The sequence below is a fragment of the Mesoplodon mirus genome (assembly GCF_964341445.2).
Source record: "Mesoplodon mirus genome assembly, chromosome: 13".
NCBI classification, from domain to species: domain Eukaryota; kingdom Metazoa; phylum Chordata; class Mammalia; order Artiodactyla; family Ziphiidae; genus Mesoplodon; species Mesoplodon mirus.
This window is the reverse complement of record NC_138989.1, coordinates 63,490,455-63,505,186: the sequence shown is the minus strand read 5'-3', so window position 1 is coordinate 63,505,186 and position 14,732 is coordinate 63,490,455. Positions and strand designations below refer to the sequence as shown.

At 36.5% G+C, this 14,732-nt stretch overlaps 1 protein-coding gene across 3 annotated transcripts in view; it reads left to right on the top strand.

Moving 5' to 3' along the window:
- Positions 1–14,732, top strand: part of HDHD2 (haloacid dehalogenase like hydrolase domain containing 2) — a 41,317-nt gene that overhangs the window by 13,111 nt on the left and 13,474 nt on the right. For all 3 annotated transcript variants that reach the window (XM_082640864.1, XM_082640866.1, XM_082640865.1), the window contains exons 3-4: positions 1,799–2,007; positions 7,070–7,154. In XM_082640864.1, coding sequence (XP_082496990.1) covers positions 1,799–2,007; positions 7,070–7,154 — 294 coding nt within the window. The remainder of the gene's footprint in view (positions 1–1,798; positions 2,008–7,069; positions 7,155–14,732) is intronic.

Here is a 14,732-nt window from a genome sequence, read left to right as displayed (position 1 = left end):
GAGTTTTCAAAATCAACAATACTTAACATGTGGTGCTTTATCATTTTCAAACCTTACAATGTTCACATAGTATGGTGGTGTTCAGGAAATCTAGTGACTAGTATCACAGTGCCAGGTATTTTGGCAAGAGATCAACACTGACTTGGCACTCTCTCAAGGAGCTTACTCTCCATTTGGGGCTTCAATCAGTGTGAAGAGATTTTAGATCTGGTAGGTGTCATTTGGAAGCTGTTGACTTAGCCAGCAGTCATGACATTCATTTTATAGGTGGACAACAACATGTTTAAAGCCTGAAGTAAATTAGTTGGAGACGGGGACTTTCTCTTGACTCCTTGCCATGGTCTCTCTCAGACTTCCTAGGGAAAAGGATGTCTGTCGATCAGCCTCCTCTCCTGTTGGACAAGAGCTTTTACTGCTTCAAAGATGAGCTTTCTGCTGTGGATGGAAAGAAAAATCTTATTTCTGGTGAACGGTGAATGACATCTCTAAGTACCTCTGTAAACTATGAGCCTGCCATTCTGGAGGGGCAGGAGCCTACAGATTGTTCTCTCACTGACACTGGCGGGTTTCCATCCCAGAGAGATTGCTATACTGTCACTGCCAGTTTTGGTTTCTATAGAAACAAACAGACTAAGGGAAGTTGAGGGACTAGCAAAAAGAAAAGGTTTTAAAAATGCTCGTTAAAAATGACATCATCATTTCAGTACTTAGACTTGTTCATTTTTAAGATAATAGTTATGTTGAAGTATTCAATTTCTTTTGAGAGATAAACTACCAAATTTAATGTGTTTTTCAGAAAAGCTACCATACAGATATTATAGAGATAATCATTATTATAATGAACTATTTAATCATATAAATTTATGAATGCTCTTTGAATTCTTAAAAATCTCTTTTCTGTTTTATTTGCTTGCTTATTTTAAATTGTGGATAGTGCTTTATGTCTTGTGTCTATTTGGGGCAGGTATAAGATAAAAAGCAACAGGGTATTAATATAAAAATTTTAATTGTAGGTAAATTATTTTTAGGTTAAAGCACTGTAGGACCAAGAAAATAATTTTTGTTTTGAAAGAAAGCTGGACTATCATGAATTCTTTCTCTGATACCTGATTGCCGGTTTAGGTTCCAAAACCAGATTGTGGAATCAAAAGTAGTTCAAAGGGAAAACACATTCGAGTCTGTAAAAATGGAATGTTTCTTTCTCCAAGTAGTTTCTGTTTGTAAACTTAGTAGCACATTAGGGCTTAGCCAGTGTCTAATTGGCTAAGAGGAAGGAAGAACTCTTGAGGTGTCCTCTGTTCTTTTAGTATAGGGGGTCAGACCCTGTCTAGGACGTAGGCTGGAGTTCTTGTCACAGCCCTACTGCTGCCCAGCTGTGTACAGCTGAGCCCAGTCATTAATCCTCTAGGCCTGAGTTTTCTCATCTTCAGAAGGTTACACTAGTAGATAATCTCTAAGATAACTTTCACCTCTCATGTTCTGTGAGTATGGTGGTTACTAAGTGTTGAGTTTTTTTGTTTTATTTTTTACTTCTTTACTAAAACCCGTAGTAAAATTCAGTTAAAGTATAGAAGGCCCTTGAAAGGGTAGACTTTACAGCCTTTGGAGATGAAGCAGTCCACAGGGTGTGGATAATCTGTAAGCAATTTTGAATAGATTATAAAACCTACTGGCCATAAAAACACTTACTCAGTGACTTACCCTTAATTTTCTGACCTTTGGCAAGTGCTACCAAATTAGGTTTTATGGAGCTGGAATGTAAAAGTTGCCTATTGACACCTGAATTTTACTTTTCCAGGTTACGTGCTACTTCTGTAATGGTTAGGTTTGTGACCAATACAACCAAAGAGAGCAAGAAAGACCTCTTGGAAAGATTGAAAAAATTGGAGTTTGATATCTCTGAAGATGAAATATTCACTTCTCTGACTGCAGCCAGAAACTTGGTAGAGCAGAAACAAGTCCGACCCATGCTGCTGGTTGATGATCGGGCCCTACCTGATTTTAAAGGTAGGAGAAATTTGGAAAGATTTAAAAATTGGTTCTTCATATCTGCTTATAAATCATTCTTAAAACTGGATGTTTAGAAGCATTTAGTCAGATTTCCTCTGTAAACAGTAGTTTGAATCTATATTGGTATTTCTCAAACCTGTTTTGACTGCACTCCAAAATAAGTGAAACACATTACATAGAAATCCAGAATGTATGTATGTGTATTTGTATATGTTAAACAATACTCTTACTTGTGAGATGTACTCTATTTTCCATTTGGTTTACTTAACTGTGATTTTGATGCTGCTTAGAGTCCTCCAGATTAGTTTCACAATCTACTAATGGATCATGGCCCACAGTTTGAAAAAACACAGGTTAAGATTTCTTTGAGTATTATAATCGTCATTCCTGGAGCCACTGTATTAGTTTGATTATATGAGATAAACCAAGGTCAACTTGTTTAAAAATAGATGTCATTCTGTATGGTGTGAAGTTTTTGCAATGACCATGAAATATTTTCAATCAAGAGAAAATAAAACTTTTCTCTTTGGAAAAATTAACAAACTGGAAAAATATCCTTGTGTTATGAAGCTTTGCCACACTGCTTTTTGTAGATGATACTCAGAGTGAAATACACAACATAGAAAAAGTGGGTATAAATACATCATTATAAAACCTTGTGATGGCTTTACAAATAATGATTAGAGAACTTCAGCATGGATATATAGTTAGGCAGAACCTCAAAACTTATACTATCAGGAAATATAACTGTATATCAATCAGAATTTTCAAAAACCAGAAACCAACTTTGGGTGAATTAAACAGAAAGTAAATTTATTAAAAGATCCTACTGTTGACAGGATATAAAATGGCACAACTCCTGCAGAGAGGAATTTGGCAGTAGCTCTCAAAATTGCATGTGAAGCAGTACTGCCTCTTGTAGGAATCTATCTCCAAGATGCAGTGACAAAAATGTGCAAGGACATATGAATAAGGTAGGTTGTTCATTGTGACCTTATTTGTAATAACAAAAGATTGGAAACAACCCAAATGTTCATTGGAAGAGACTGATTAAAACTATGAAATGTCCACAAAATGGAATGCTTTGTAGCTGAAAGATAAGTAATGGCGAATTCTATATCCTGATAAGAGTGATCTTCATAGGATATATTAAGTGAAAAAATGATGGTATAGAAAACCTTACTCGCTTTTTTCTGTGTAAGAAAATGAGAGGAAAATGGATATAAATGTATTTGTCTTATATTTGTGAAAGGAAGCTGAAGGAAGATAAATGAAAAACTAGTAAAAATGGTTATCTAAAGGGGGAGGGTGGGAAGAGGAGCGGTGATTTCCCTAAAAGTATGTTATTATCTAGTTTTGACTTTGGAACCATGTAAATATTTTACATATTTAAAAGAACTAAAAAGTTAAACCAGTCCCTGAAAACCAAAAACAGATGGAAACAAATGAACTGTCTATAAAGTTGGTGACATAACCACTCAGAGAAAAGAATTACTTCAGATGACTTTAAACTTCAGTGTTTTGACAGTTCATTCATGGAGGGATCAATCCTAAGGATAACGGAACTGCAAAGCAATCTAGAACTGCATTCAGCAGTATTAGTCTTATTGGTGGTGTTGATGTTAGTTTGTGATTACAGATGTATTACAGGATAAAGCAGTAGTTACGCCAGGATTGTTAGTGCTCCAGGTTGTAAGTGTAAGTGAAAAGAGATAGAAATATAAAAAGCAAATGAGGTATGCATTAAGTTTGAATTAAAAATAGTATCGACTCCCTTGTTCTCTCAAAAAGTACATATCATCTAGATCTTCTACTAAAAAGGCATAGAAGCGGTGAAGCCCAGTGGTCAGACTGGTGTCTACTATGGTTTCCCACTTTAGTTCCTTGGAGAAGTGGGTGATTCCAGATGTGGGTAGGCGTTGTATAAGATGAGTCTGGGATAACTAATTGTTGGCAAGGAAACTGTTGAAAACTAATAAGGTCATGCCTAAAGGACACTGAAGCCAATTTGAAGGGATAGTTTGAGCATCAAAAAGAATACTGATTGCAATAAATTGCAACACATCGTACGTATAAAAAGTTCAAAATGATATTCATCCCCACAAAACTCATTAGTCACTGTGGGAAGTTGTTAGGGCAGTAACTCATTCTGAAAATGGATAAATGAAACAAGCATTTATCCTGCCTTTCCTATTTTAACTATATTTTATAGTAACTAAGCATTTGATGAGGGTAAATTCTTTATAGAAGAATTATAGCTAGTAAATGGAAAAGGAATGGCAGAATTAGAAAATCACCATTTGGCAAACCCTAGTGACAAAGTAAGAGAGTGGCATGGACATATATACACTACCAAATGTAAAGATAGCTAGTGGGAAGCAGCTTCATAGCACAGGGAGATCAGCTCCGTGCTTTGTGACCACGTAGAGGGGTGGGATAGGGAGGGTGGGAGGGAGGGAGACGCAAGACGGAAGAAATATGGGAACATATTTCTATGTATAACTTATTCACTTTGTTATAAAGCAGAAACTAACACACCATTGTAAAGCAATTATAGTCCAATAAAAATGTTTTTAAAAACCCCCAAAAAACCCTAGTGAAATAGGCAACAATATCAATAGATTTTAAACACATTAGGTGAAGAGTTGATGGGGAACTTCAAAATGGAGGAATCAGGCTGACACCACTTGAACCTACTGATCAGTCTTAACATCACTGGAAGTAGAACAAGCAGAACTCTTGTGCTTCATGATGTGATATAATCGGAAATTCATAGCATTGCCTATAAGTACTCTTGCCTAGTAATTGAATGTGAACTTATGAAGCCTCTAGATTCAATTGCTGGTTTATAGGAAATAATAAGAGTAAAGGAATAAATTAATATCATAAGCAATCAGCCAAATCCAGAATGTGGGACCTTTTCCAAGATTAATGATCTAGTTGCTCCAGTAAGTGGAGAGGAATGTTGCCGTAGAATGAGATGTAAAGGATAACAATCAAATACAATATATGGACCTTGTTGGGTGTCAATTACATATCAGATGTAAAAAGACATTTTGAGATATTTGGGGAGATTCAAATGTGGACTAGGTATTGAGTGATATTAAAGAATTATTATTAACTTTGTTGGTGTAATAATGTTAAGGTGGGTTTTTTTTTTTAGGTCTTTATCAGTTAACGATACGTACTGAAATAAGAAAGGGTGAGATGATACTGGAATATACTTAAAAGACTTTAAAATATGTAGAGAATGGTAAATAAGATTGGCGAAACGTTGATGACTGCTAAAGCTGGGTGATGGGTACATCAGGGCTCATTATGAGCTAGTCTTTCTATTTTTTAATATTTTTTAAATGTCCATGACAAAAAGAAAAAAGACTGTAGCCCACAGAACTAACTGCCCAGGGGAGCTGGAGATTAGCCTCGGGGGCTGTGCGCTGAGGAGCAGCGTGCGACATCTCGTGCAGAGCGGATCCGGCGCCCTCGGTGTCCCTGCTGAACACTGGCCTCTGCAGCCTGCCTGTTCACCCCAGTAGCACTGGAGATTGGAAGTTCCGGCGAGCACTGCTGCCGCAGAATTTCCAGTGAGGTTCTCCCTGCTGCTTTATGTTCCTAGCTCCCAGTTTAAAGCCCGGGGTGGGTGGGGAGGGCGTGCTTTTGATTGCCAGAACCTCTGTCTCAGGCCAGTACCCGTAGCTACAGAGGCTGGAAAATAAGTATCTGGTGTTTTCACCCTCTCAGGAGAGGGTGGACTCCGCTCCTCACTAAGCCGTATGAGCTAGTGGATTCCCTAATTATGAAAATGGTATTCAGAAACTGGGCTATGAAAAACAATGACAAATACGTTCTATAATCAGTGTATTTATATTTCTATAAATCAGTGTATTTATATATATAAATATATAAATATATTTATATTTATATTAGTATTATAGCTGAAGTACTGCAAAACAATTTTTTTTTTAGATTTTTTACTTTATTTGAAGAAAGTTTCTAGTTGTGCAGTAGTGAGCTGGAGTTGACATATATAAGCACAGTCTCTGGTCTGGAAGAAATCTTTGTTATTTGATGTAAGACTAAACTTGCAACATGTTTGTATACATGAAAATACCCAAAGTAGATAGGTTTTTGAAGGGAATGGAAATATCTTGGCTTATATTGAATATCTTAGCCAGTGGTAGATGGAGATAATAAAAAGAACACATAAAACTCCAACTCTTAACTGTAGCCATTGATTTTATTTTCTTCCTTTAACAAACTTTAACCAATTACTCAATACTCATGGCTGCTGGTAAGGAGGAAATTGGAAATCTTGGGTATCTGCTCTTTCTACTTCTTCCCCTCACATTTTGGTAGAATCGATCATGAGAATGCTTAAAGGCAGGCAATAAGAGAGGCAAATAGGAATCGGCATATGGATAATGCACAGACACTTCAATCAGAGTTTTAATAACTGTGATGGTGAAAGTACTTGTTTGGTTCTTGTATCTAAAGTCTTGTCGTAAGGTACCAAGGCCTTAAAACATGCTTTGATTATAGAATAATATTTGTGAAACTAGAAGTGGATTAGGTATTATGTAGAAAACTATATACCCTACAGTGCATTCCATGTTTATCATGATGGTGTTAGCCTCAGCTGTACCACCTAGAGAGTCTAATTTCCCTTGCCTGTTAGGTTTTCAGTCCCTCATCAGTTGCTATTGATCTGATAGCTCATAGAGAACTGTGGCTCTTCTTGTTGATTTTAATCAGTAAAGCTTTTTGAAGTTAGAAATTGTTGCTTGTTTGAGAACATCAGGTTACAAGTTTCAGTTTAGATCTTCTAGTTACTCAGTAGCTGTAAGACCATGCAAAAGGAATATACAGAAATACTAGGAGACTTTTTTTTTTTTTAAAGTTATAGCTGATACTTCCAAAGTACACTGGGCAGGATAATCTCTTAAACTTCAGCTTATTGCTACGGCAAAAATTTGTACTTGATTGACTAAAACTACTTTATCATAAAATGTGACATTACTGTTAATTGCATTTTTCAATAATTTTTTCTTTCCATTCCCAGGAATACAAACAAGTGATCCTAATGCTGTGGTCATAGGATTGGCACCAGACCATTTTCATTATCAAATTCTGAATCAAGCATTCCGGTAAGTCTTTAGCTGTTTATTTTTCATGTGATCATATACTCCCTTCTTCTCTTCTTAAGTCTTTGTTGTGTAAAGTTATACATAATTTACTTTCTGGCCACCTAGATTGTAGGTAGACAGATATCTTAAAGATCACTTCAAGATCAACATTAAATATTTATTACTGTTTTCCTTAGTTTTTAAAAAATAATCAGTATGTTAAAACGTGGTGATCACTGGGGTTTTTCTGGTTTGTAGGATCAATATTCTGGGACAGAAATTCATAATCAAATTGTAAATCTAAAGCTAGGAGTTTTATTATCACTCCTGTGATTCTTCACTGACTCTGATCTCTGAAGGAAAATAAGATCCAGGCTAATTCACCCAAAACAGTAAATGTGATTCTTCCTCCAGCGAGAATCCAGGCTATCGAAAAAAGTTGGCACGTTTGACCACACTTTCAAAGAAATTATTCGACGAGTGATGATGGTAGTCTGATCTGTGATTGTGGCAGTAGGGATGAAGAAAACGAGATCCTGGTATTGTCAACATGACTTGATGGACAGTTGGGTCAAGGGGGTGAAGAAGAACAGTGAGTCGACATCTAGATATCTAACCTAAGTGCCTGTGATAGAGAACACTCCCTGTGTGGGTTCAGGAGGTGATGAGTTTAGGGTGGGGCTCTTCGAACTGTGGGCTGTATAAGTGGAGGGGTTCCAATAGTTGTTGGTAGAAATTGAGGAACCACAACTAACATGTAAAATGTTACAAATCTTCACTTGTGTGTGCATTTTACCTGTATGAACTTTTTACTGCTACTTCCAAAAGGCAGACTGCATACTGGTTCTCATACTTCCTAAACTAAATTGGATCAGAATTTATTCGCAAGTCTACCCTAGAGTGAGATTGTGATTTTTTTCCCCCTTGGATTTTTCATTTTTTATAGATTTTTCATTTTTCATCTTGCCTTTTGCTTCTTGTTGAACATTAAACAGTGTAATTTGCCTTTAAATTTATGACAAGCTAAGTAGTCCTACATATTGCATAGATGTACATTGAACTAACGTAAAAAAAATTTCTTTAATAGCTTGGTAAATTTTTGGAATTTAACATCATTTTCTTACCAGTACGAAGATTTTCAAGAATCATTCTCAGTTATACTTGATGTAGAATTCACTTCTTGATGTATATGTTCTAGAATCAAAATGTTAAAACTCACTACAAGGTTCACACATCTGGGCACATTATTTGGTCTTGAAGATGGCTACCCTGTGTACAATCTATGTGGCCAGAAATAGCCCTTTGGGAACAGTCACCTTTTTTCCATTTGCACATTAATTTTAGATCCTCGGTTATGAAAACTGTGGCTACTAAATGTACTTTTATTTGTGACTCTCTTAGTTACTGTGATAGTCAAGCCTTTGTTTAAATAAAAACAAATTCACTTTTTATAATTGCTCAGTAGACATTATTTCCCAAAGATCCACTATTGTGCCAGATTGCTTGAGTATTAAAACTTCTTTGCTTCACCTACTTCAGTTTTCTACTGTAGCTTCTTGGGAGACGGGGACAAAGGGATTATCTCACCAGCTCCTTAAGGTTTTTATAACTATAACCAAACAGTTTTCATTTGAAATAGAGAACCTGCTATTATTTCTTACTTCCGAATTTACCCCCGCTACATTTTATTCATTTCTGAACCACAGAATTCAAGGAGAAGGTATTGATTGATTTTAGCTGGTAATTTGGGAAGGACCTATTTAATAGGAAGTTGGAAGGTCTCTGTCCTAGATAAATACTAGACTCAGGGTAATAAAAATGTATGTTGATATAATACTGACTTTGTAATTGTACACTTCCCTAACCATATTGATTTTTTTAAACACTACCTTTGAAAGCATTACAGTGCACTTATAAGTCAACTCTAATTTCACAAATGCACTTAACAGCTGGGTGGAAAGTTAACAAAAGGATTTTAGGTCTTGCCCTTCTTTGCATATTGATGTCTCCACAGAGACTATGCCTTCCAACCAATGACTACAGCTGTTTGGGTTGTGATATCTCAGATGCACCGCCAATTAGTTAAATTACTGTTCAGGTTCTTAATGAGAATAAACATTGGATTTTAAACCCCGTTGCATAGCTGCCTTAAATACCAGCTTTAGGGGCATGTTGCCCTCAGGCAGATACATCCACCTTCCACATTACACTCCTCTTATTTACTGTATTTTGAGTGTGTAGGCCCCCCTGAAATACATAGTATGCTCTGTCTACAAAAATGTCTTAAATGTCTGAATAAGATTGAAAACACTGAATTTTAAAGAATTAATTTTGGGGAAGGATATGAACCACTTATAGGGGATAGACGTGATTTGGGCTTGGATTCTATGAAACATTCAAATCCTGAGAGCCATGGATGGCTTTTTACCTTTTACCTAATACTAAAAGGTGCAAAGTGTAATATAATGAATACCCATATGCCTGTCAGTCGGTTTAAAAAATACAAGTTATCAACACGTTTGATATCCCCTGTGTATCCCTCCTCAGTTTTGTCAGCCAAGACCCAAAAGTAATCAGGATTGTGAATTTCTGTTTATCATTGTCTTGCATTTGTTTATACTTGTAACACATCGTAGGTATTTCTAGACAATATGTAGTATTTAGTATTATCTTGCATGTTTTATACTTTATGTGTGCATCAGTTTGCTTCCCTAGAAATAATGTATGATTCATCAATATGAATACCTATAACTCCAGTTCATTCATTTTCACAGTTGTAGTACTAGCTTGTAGCAAGGTCTTTTTTCATCTTCTGACCTGTTAGGAAAAAAAAGCTTGAGCATTTTAGTAAGGGACCAACTTTAATTAAATTCTATTCGGAGAAAGCCTACCTGGGCAAGCAGATCACTTAATCTAAATGAACTTGGTATTAACAAGACTAAAAAATATCTAACCTCAAAATTAATACGTCCTCCCGGAATAAAGACGCAAAGGTAGAGAATGGACTTGAGGACGGGGCCGTGGGGTAGGGTAAGCTGGAACGAAGTGAACGAGTAGCATTGACACGACCAAATGTAAAATAGATAGCTAGTGGGAAGCAGCTGCATAGCACAAGAATATCAGCTCGGTGCTTTGTGACCACCTGGAGGGGTGGGATAGGGAGGGTGGGAGGGAGGCGCAAGAGGGAGGAGATGTGGGGACATATGTATATGTATAACTGATTCACGTTGTTATAAAGCAGAAACTAACACACCATTGTAAAGCAATTATACTCCAATAAAGATGTTAAAAAAAATTAATACGTCCTCATTGTGGAAATTTTCAAATGCTCAAAAAAGAAACATGAATAAACAAAATTACCTGTGATTCTCCACCTAAGAGAACTACAGTTAACATTTTAGCATATAGCTAGTTTATTTGTTTCCATGCACATACATATTTAGACAAAAATGAGAGTGTATACATACCGTGCTGTAATTGCCTTTTAAAAAGCCAACAATATATTGTGCATGTTTTTCTATATTCTTCTAAAACATATTTGATTCCCAGAGCATATTCCACTTTAAAAAGTGCAATAAATTGTGTAGCCATGTATTTCTGATTGTTAGTTATTTCCAGGTTTCATGAGTTAGTTTTTTAAAAAAACTTCTGAACGCGTTTGATAAGCAATATTTATATTTACGTAACATGTTTTCTCAGAAGTACAGTTGCTGGATCAAAGGAATTTGGGGAAAAAACTGCATGGAAATTGCTTAACTTAAGAATAGTTCACAGAAAAAAAATTTTTCTACATTAAGAGCAGCTGCCCTCTAGCTTCTCAAGGAGCTGATTAAAATGTTGTTACAATTGAAGATAAGCGACATCATATAACTTTCACATTTAAATGCGGAGATGAAGGCTGCTTAAGAATAATGTTTTGAAGCTTTGCTAATGACTTCTTTCCTATAATTGTTACAAGGTACGAGAATCCTCCAAAAGTCTTAGAGGTGCGCAGAAATTAGTTTCTCGTGTGTTTGGGGAAGAGATTCTTATCCCCGTAAAAGGTTTCTGTTGAATATTGGATTGCTTTCTTTTCCCCTTCTCATTAAGAAAAGAATAAAAAGTTTAATTACTAATGTATTCAATTCCTTACAAAGGGAAGAAGGGAAGGGGAGGGGAAAAATCAACAATAATGGCCTCAGTTACTGCATTTGTACAGCAGCTCCTGAATCTTTTCTAAGAGCCCTGGGCATAAGGAATTCTAGAACAATGTGGCAGTGGGGCTTAAATTAGAAATATTTCTGTGAACTGTTTCCATTTTGAAAGGGCTGACTGCTGTGCAATCTTTTTTTTTTTTGGCGGTACGCGGGCCTCTCACTGCCGTGGCCTCTCCCATTGCGGAGCACAGGCTCCGGACGCACAGGCCCAGCGGCCATGGCTCACGGGCCCAGCCGCTCCGCGGCACATGGGATCTTCCTGGACCGGGATACGAACCCACGTCCCCTGCATCGGCAGGCGGACTCTCAACGACTGCGCCACCAGGGAAGCCCCCTATGCAATCTTTTTTTTTTTTTTTTTTTTTTTTTTTTTTTCCGTACGCGGGCCTCTCACTGTTGTGGCCTCTCCCGTTGCGGAGCACAGGCTCCGGATGCGCAGGCTCAGCGGCCATGGCTCACGGGCCCAGCTGCTCCGCGGCATATGGGATCCTCCCAGACCGGGGCACGAACCCGTATCCCCTGCATCGGCAGGCGGACTCTCAACCACTGCGCCACCAGGGAGGCCCCCTATGCAATCTTTTTAATTAAGGTCCAGACTATAAAAATAAAACACTCTGGAGATGAGAAATTGTTGAAGACTTAAGAACTTGAGTTATTTAAAGCGTTCCATTAGTATATGCAGAACAACTTTATATGCCAATTTGAAGATCACAGAATACAGAATTGAGTTTAATATTAGTCATTACTCATTATTTAATTAACCGGGGAGATTCTTTTATGATCAAGGCAACTCTTGCTACTCTAAATAAAAGCTTTAGGTGAATAAACCACATACATATATTGTTACTGATCTTTTAAAATTGATGTATAACATGTACAATAAGGTATACAGATTGTCAGTGTACAACTCAATAAAAATTGACACATAGATATACCTGTGTAACCGCCACTCTGATCACGAGACAGAACATTTCCAGGGCCCTAGAAGGCTCTCTATCCCAGTCAATACCACCCCTTCCTCAAGGTAACCACTACTCTGACTTCTATCAATATTGCCAGTTTTTGATCTTCATATGAATGAAATGACACAGTTGTAGCATTTTGTTTTTGGTCTGTTTTTGAGATTTATCCAAATTGTTGCATGTAGCAGTACTTTGTTTTGTTTGTTCTTTATTTTTGTTGTTGTGTAGTAGTCTATTATATGTGTGTTCCACAATTTATTCAATTGTTAATGGACATTTGGATTTTTCCAGTTTGGGCTGTTAAGAATAAAGCTGCTATGAACATTCTTCTACATGTCTTTTGGGGACATATCCACTCATTTCTCTTGGGTCTGTATCTGGAAGTGAAATTACAGGATAACAGGATAAGTACTTGCTTAGCTTTAGTAAATATTGCCAAACAATTTTCCACAGTGATTATGTGGAGTCATATGTTATGACCCACCAGCTATGAACGAGAGTTCCAGTTGCTCCACATTCTCACCAGTCTCTCGTTAGTCTATATCATTGTAGCTATTCTTTCTGGTGTATAGTGATATCTTACTGAGTTTCAATTCGTATTTCCCTGGTGAGTAAGATTGTTGAAGCCTTTTCATATACTTATTGGCTATTGGATAACTTCTTTCGTGATCTACACATTCAAGTCTTTTATCGCTTCTGATTGGGTTATAGTTTTCTTAGTGATTTGTTGGGGTTGTGTATGTGTTATGTACACACGTGTCTTTGGTTGGATATATGTACTGCAGATGTCCTATCCCTGTCTGTGGTTTGCCAGTTCATTCTTTTAACAGTATGAGAACATGAAGTTTTTAATTTTGATGGAGTCCAATTTGTCAATATTTTCTTCTGTTATGCCTAGGAGATTTTTGCCCACCTCAGGGTCATGAAGATATTCTCCTGTGTTTTCTTCTGCATGCTTTATTGTTCTACCTTTAGCAATTAGGTCTAAGGTCTGTTTTGAATTAACTTTTGTGAATTGTGTGAAGTAAATTTCATTTTTTCTTTACAGGTATCCAGTTGCTTCTGCAACATTTATTGCTTAGATCCATTCTTTCAAAAGCCTCACAGAATTGCAGTGATGTTTTAGTGCTTTGACATAAATCAAGTGACTATATTTGTGTGGCTCTGTTTCTAGATTTTTTATCTATACTTGTGCACTTCCACAGTGTCTTGAATACTGTAGCTCTATAATAAATCTTAAAATCTGGTAGTATACATTCTTCAACTTAATCCTTTTTAAGATTCTACATCATTTCCATATAAATTTTGGAATCAACTTGTCAGTTTCCACAAAAAAAGCTCACTAGGAGTTTGATTGCTACTTTATTAAATCTGTGGATTTGGGTAGAATTTACTGAACAGTAATGTGTCTTCCAGTCTATGAAGATGGAATATATCTCCGTTTATTTAGATCTTAGTCTTACATTTTCAGCAGTGTTTTGCAGTTTTTAGAGTATAGGCCTTAGAAATTTTGTTGAATTAATCCTTGTATTTCATGTTGTTTGATGCGATTATCAGTGGTATTTTGTTAAATTTCACTTTTAATTGCTTGTTGCTAATACATAGAAGTATAATTGAGATTTTGTATGTTAACCTTGTATTCATGACCTTCTTACTACATTCACTTGCTAATTCTAGTAATTTATTTATAGAATCTTTTGAATTGGATTTTCTACATGGACAGTTGTCAACCACAAATAATGACAATTTTACTTCACACCTACCAATCTTTGTATTTTCATTTCTTTTTCTTGCTTTATTACACTCTCTGGGAACTACAATACCAGATAGAAGTGGGGATAGTAGGTAGCCTACTATTAATGAGAAAATTTCTGTGTCAGTATGATATTGGAGATATTCTGGGGGTTTCAATTAATTAAGTGTTGATGGGATTTTCTCTTGATATATTTCATGATTTGCTATTGTTTTAATTTGAACTTTTGGTAGTCGTGTTTGTCAGGTTGGTCGGTATTAGTTTTAAATGTATTGAATGTCAAGATTTTGGCATCACCTCGTTCATTTGTTCTCAACTGGGGACATTTTTCCTCCCCAGGGGACATTCAGCAATGTCTGGAGACATTTTTGGATGTCACAACTGGGTGCTACTGGTATCTAGTGGGTAGAGGCCATGGATGCAGCTAAACATCCCACAGGTATAGGACAGATCCCCCCACATAAAGCATTTTTCAGGAAAAAAATGTCAGAAGTGTTGAGAGTGAAAAGACCTGATCTGATTCAGTTCCTTCATTTGATAAGAAACCGGGGCCCACAAATGTGAAGTGATTTGCTGTTACCTATTTTAAGTAGCACAGACACTACACTTCCTATATTTATGAATAAAAATAATTGTCATTACTGTCAGATAGATAGTATGAAAAAGTTTGCATATATCATCTCTAGTC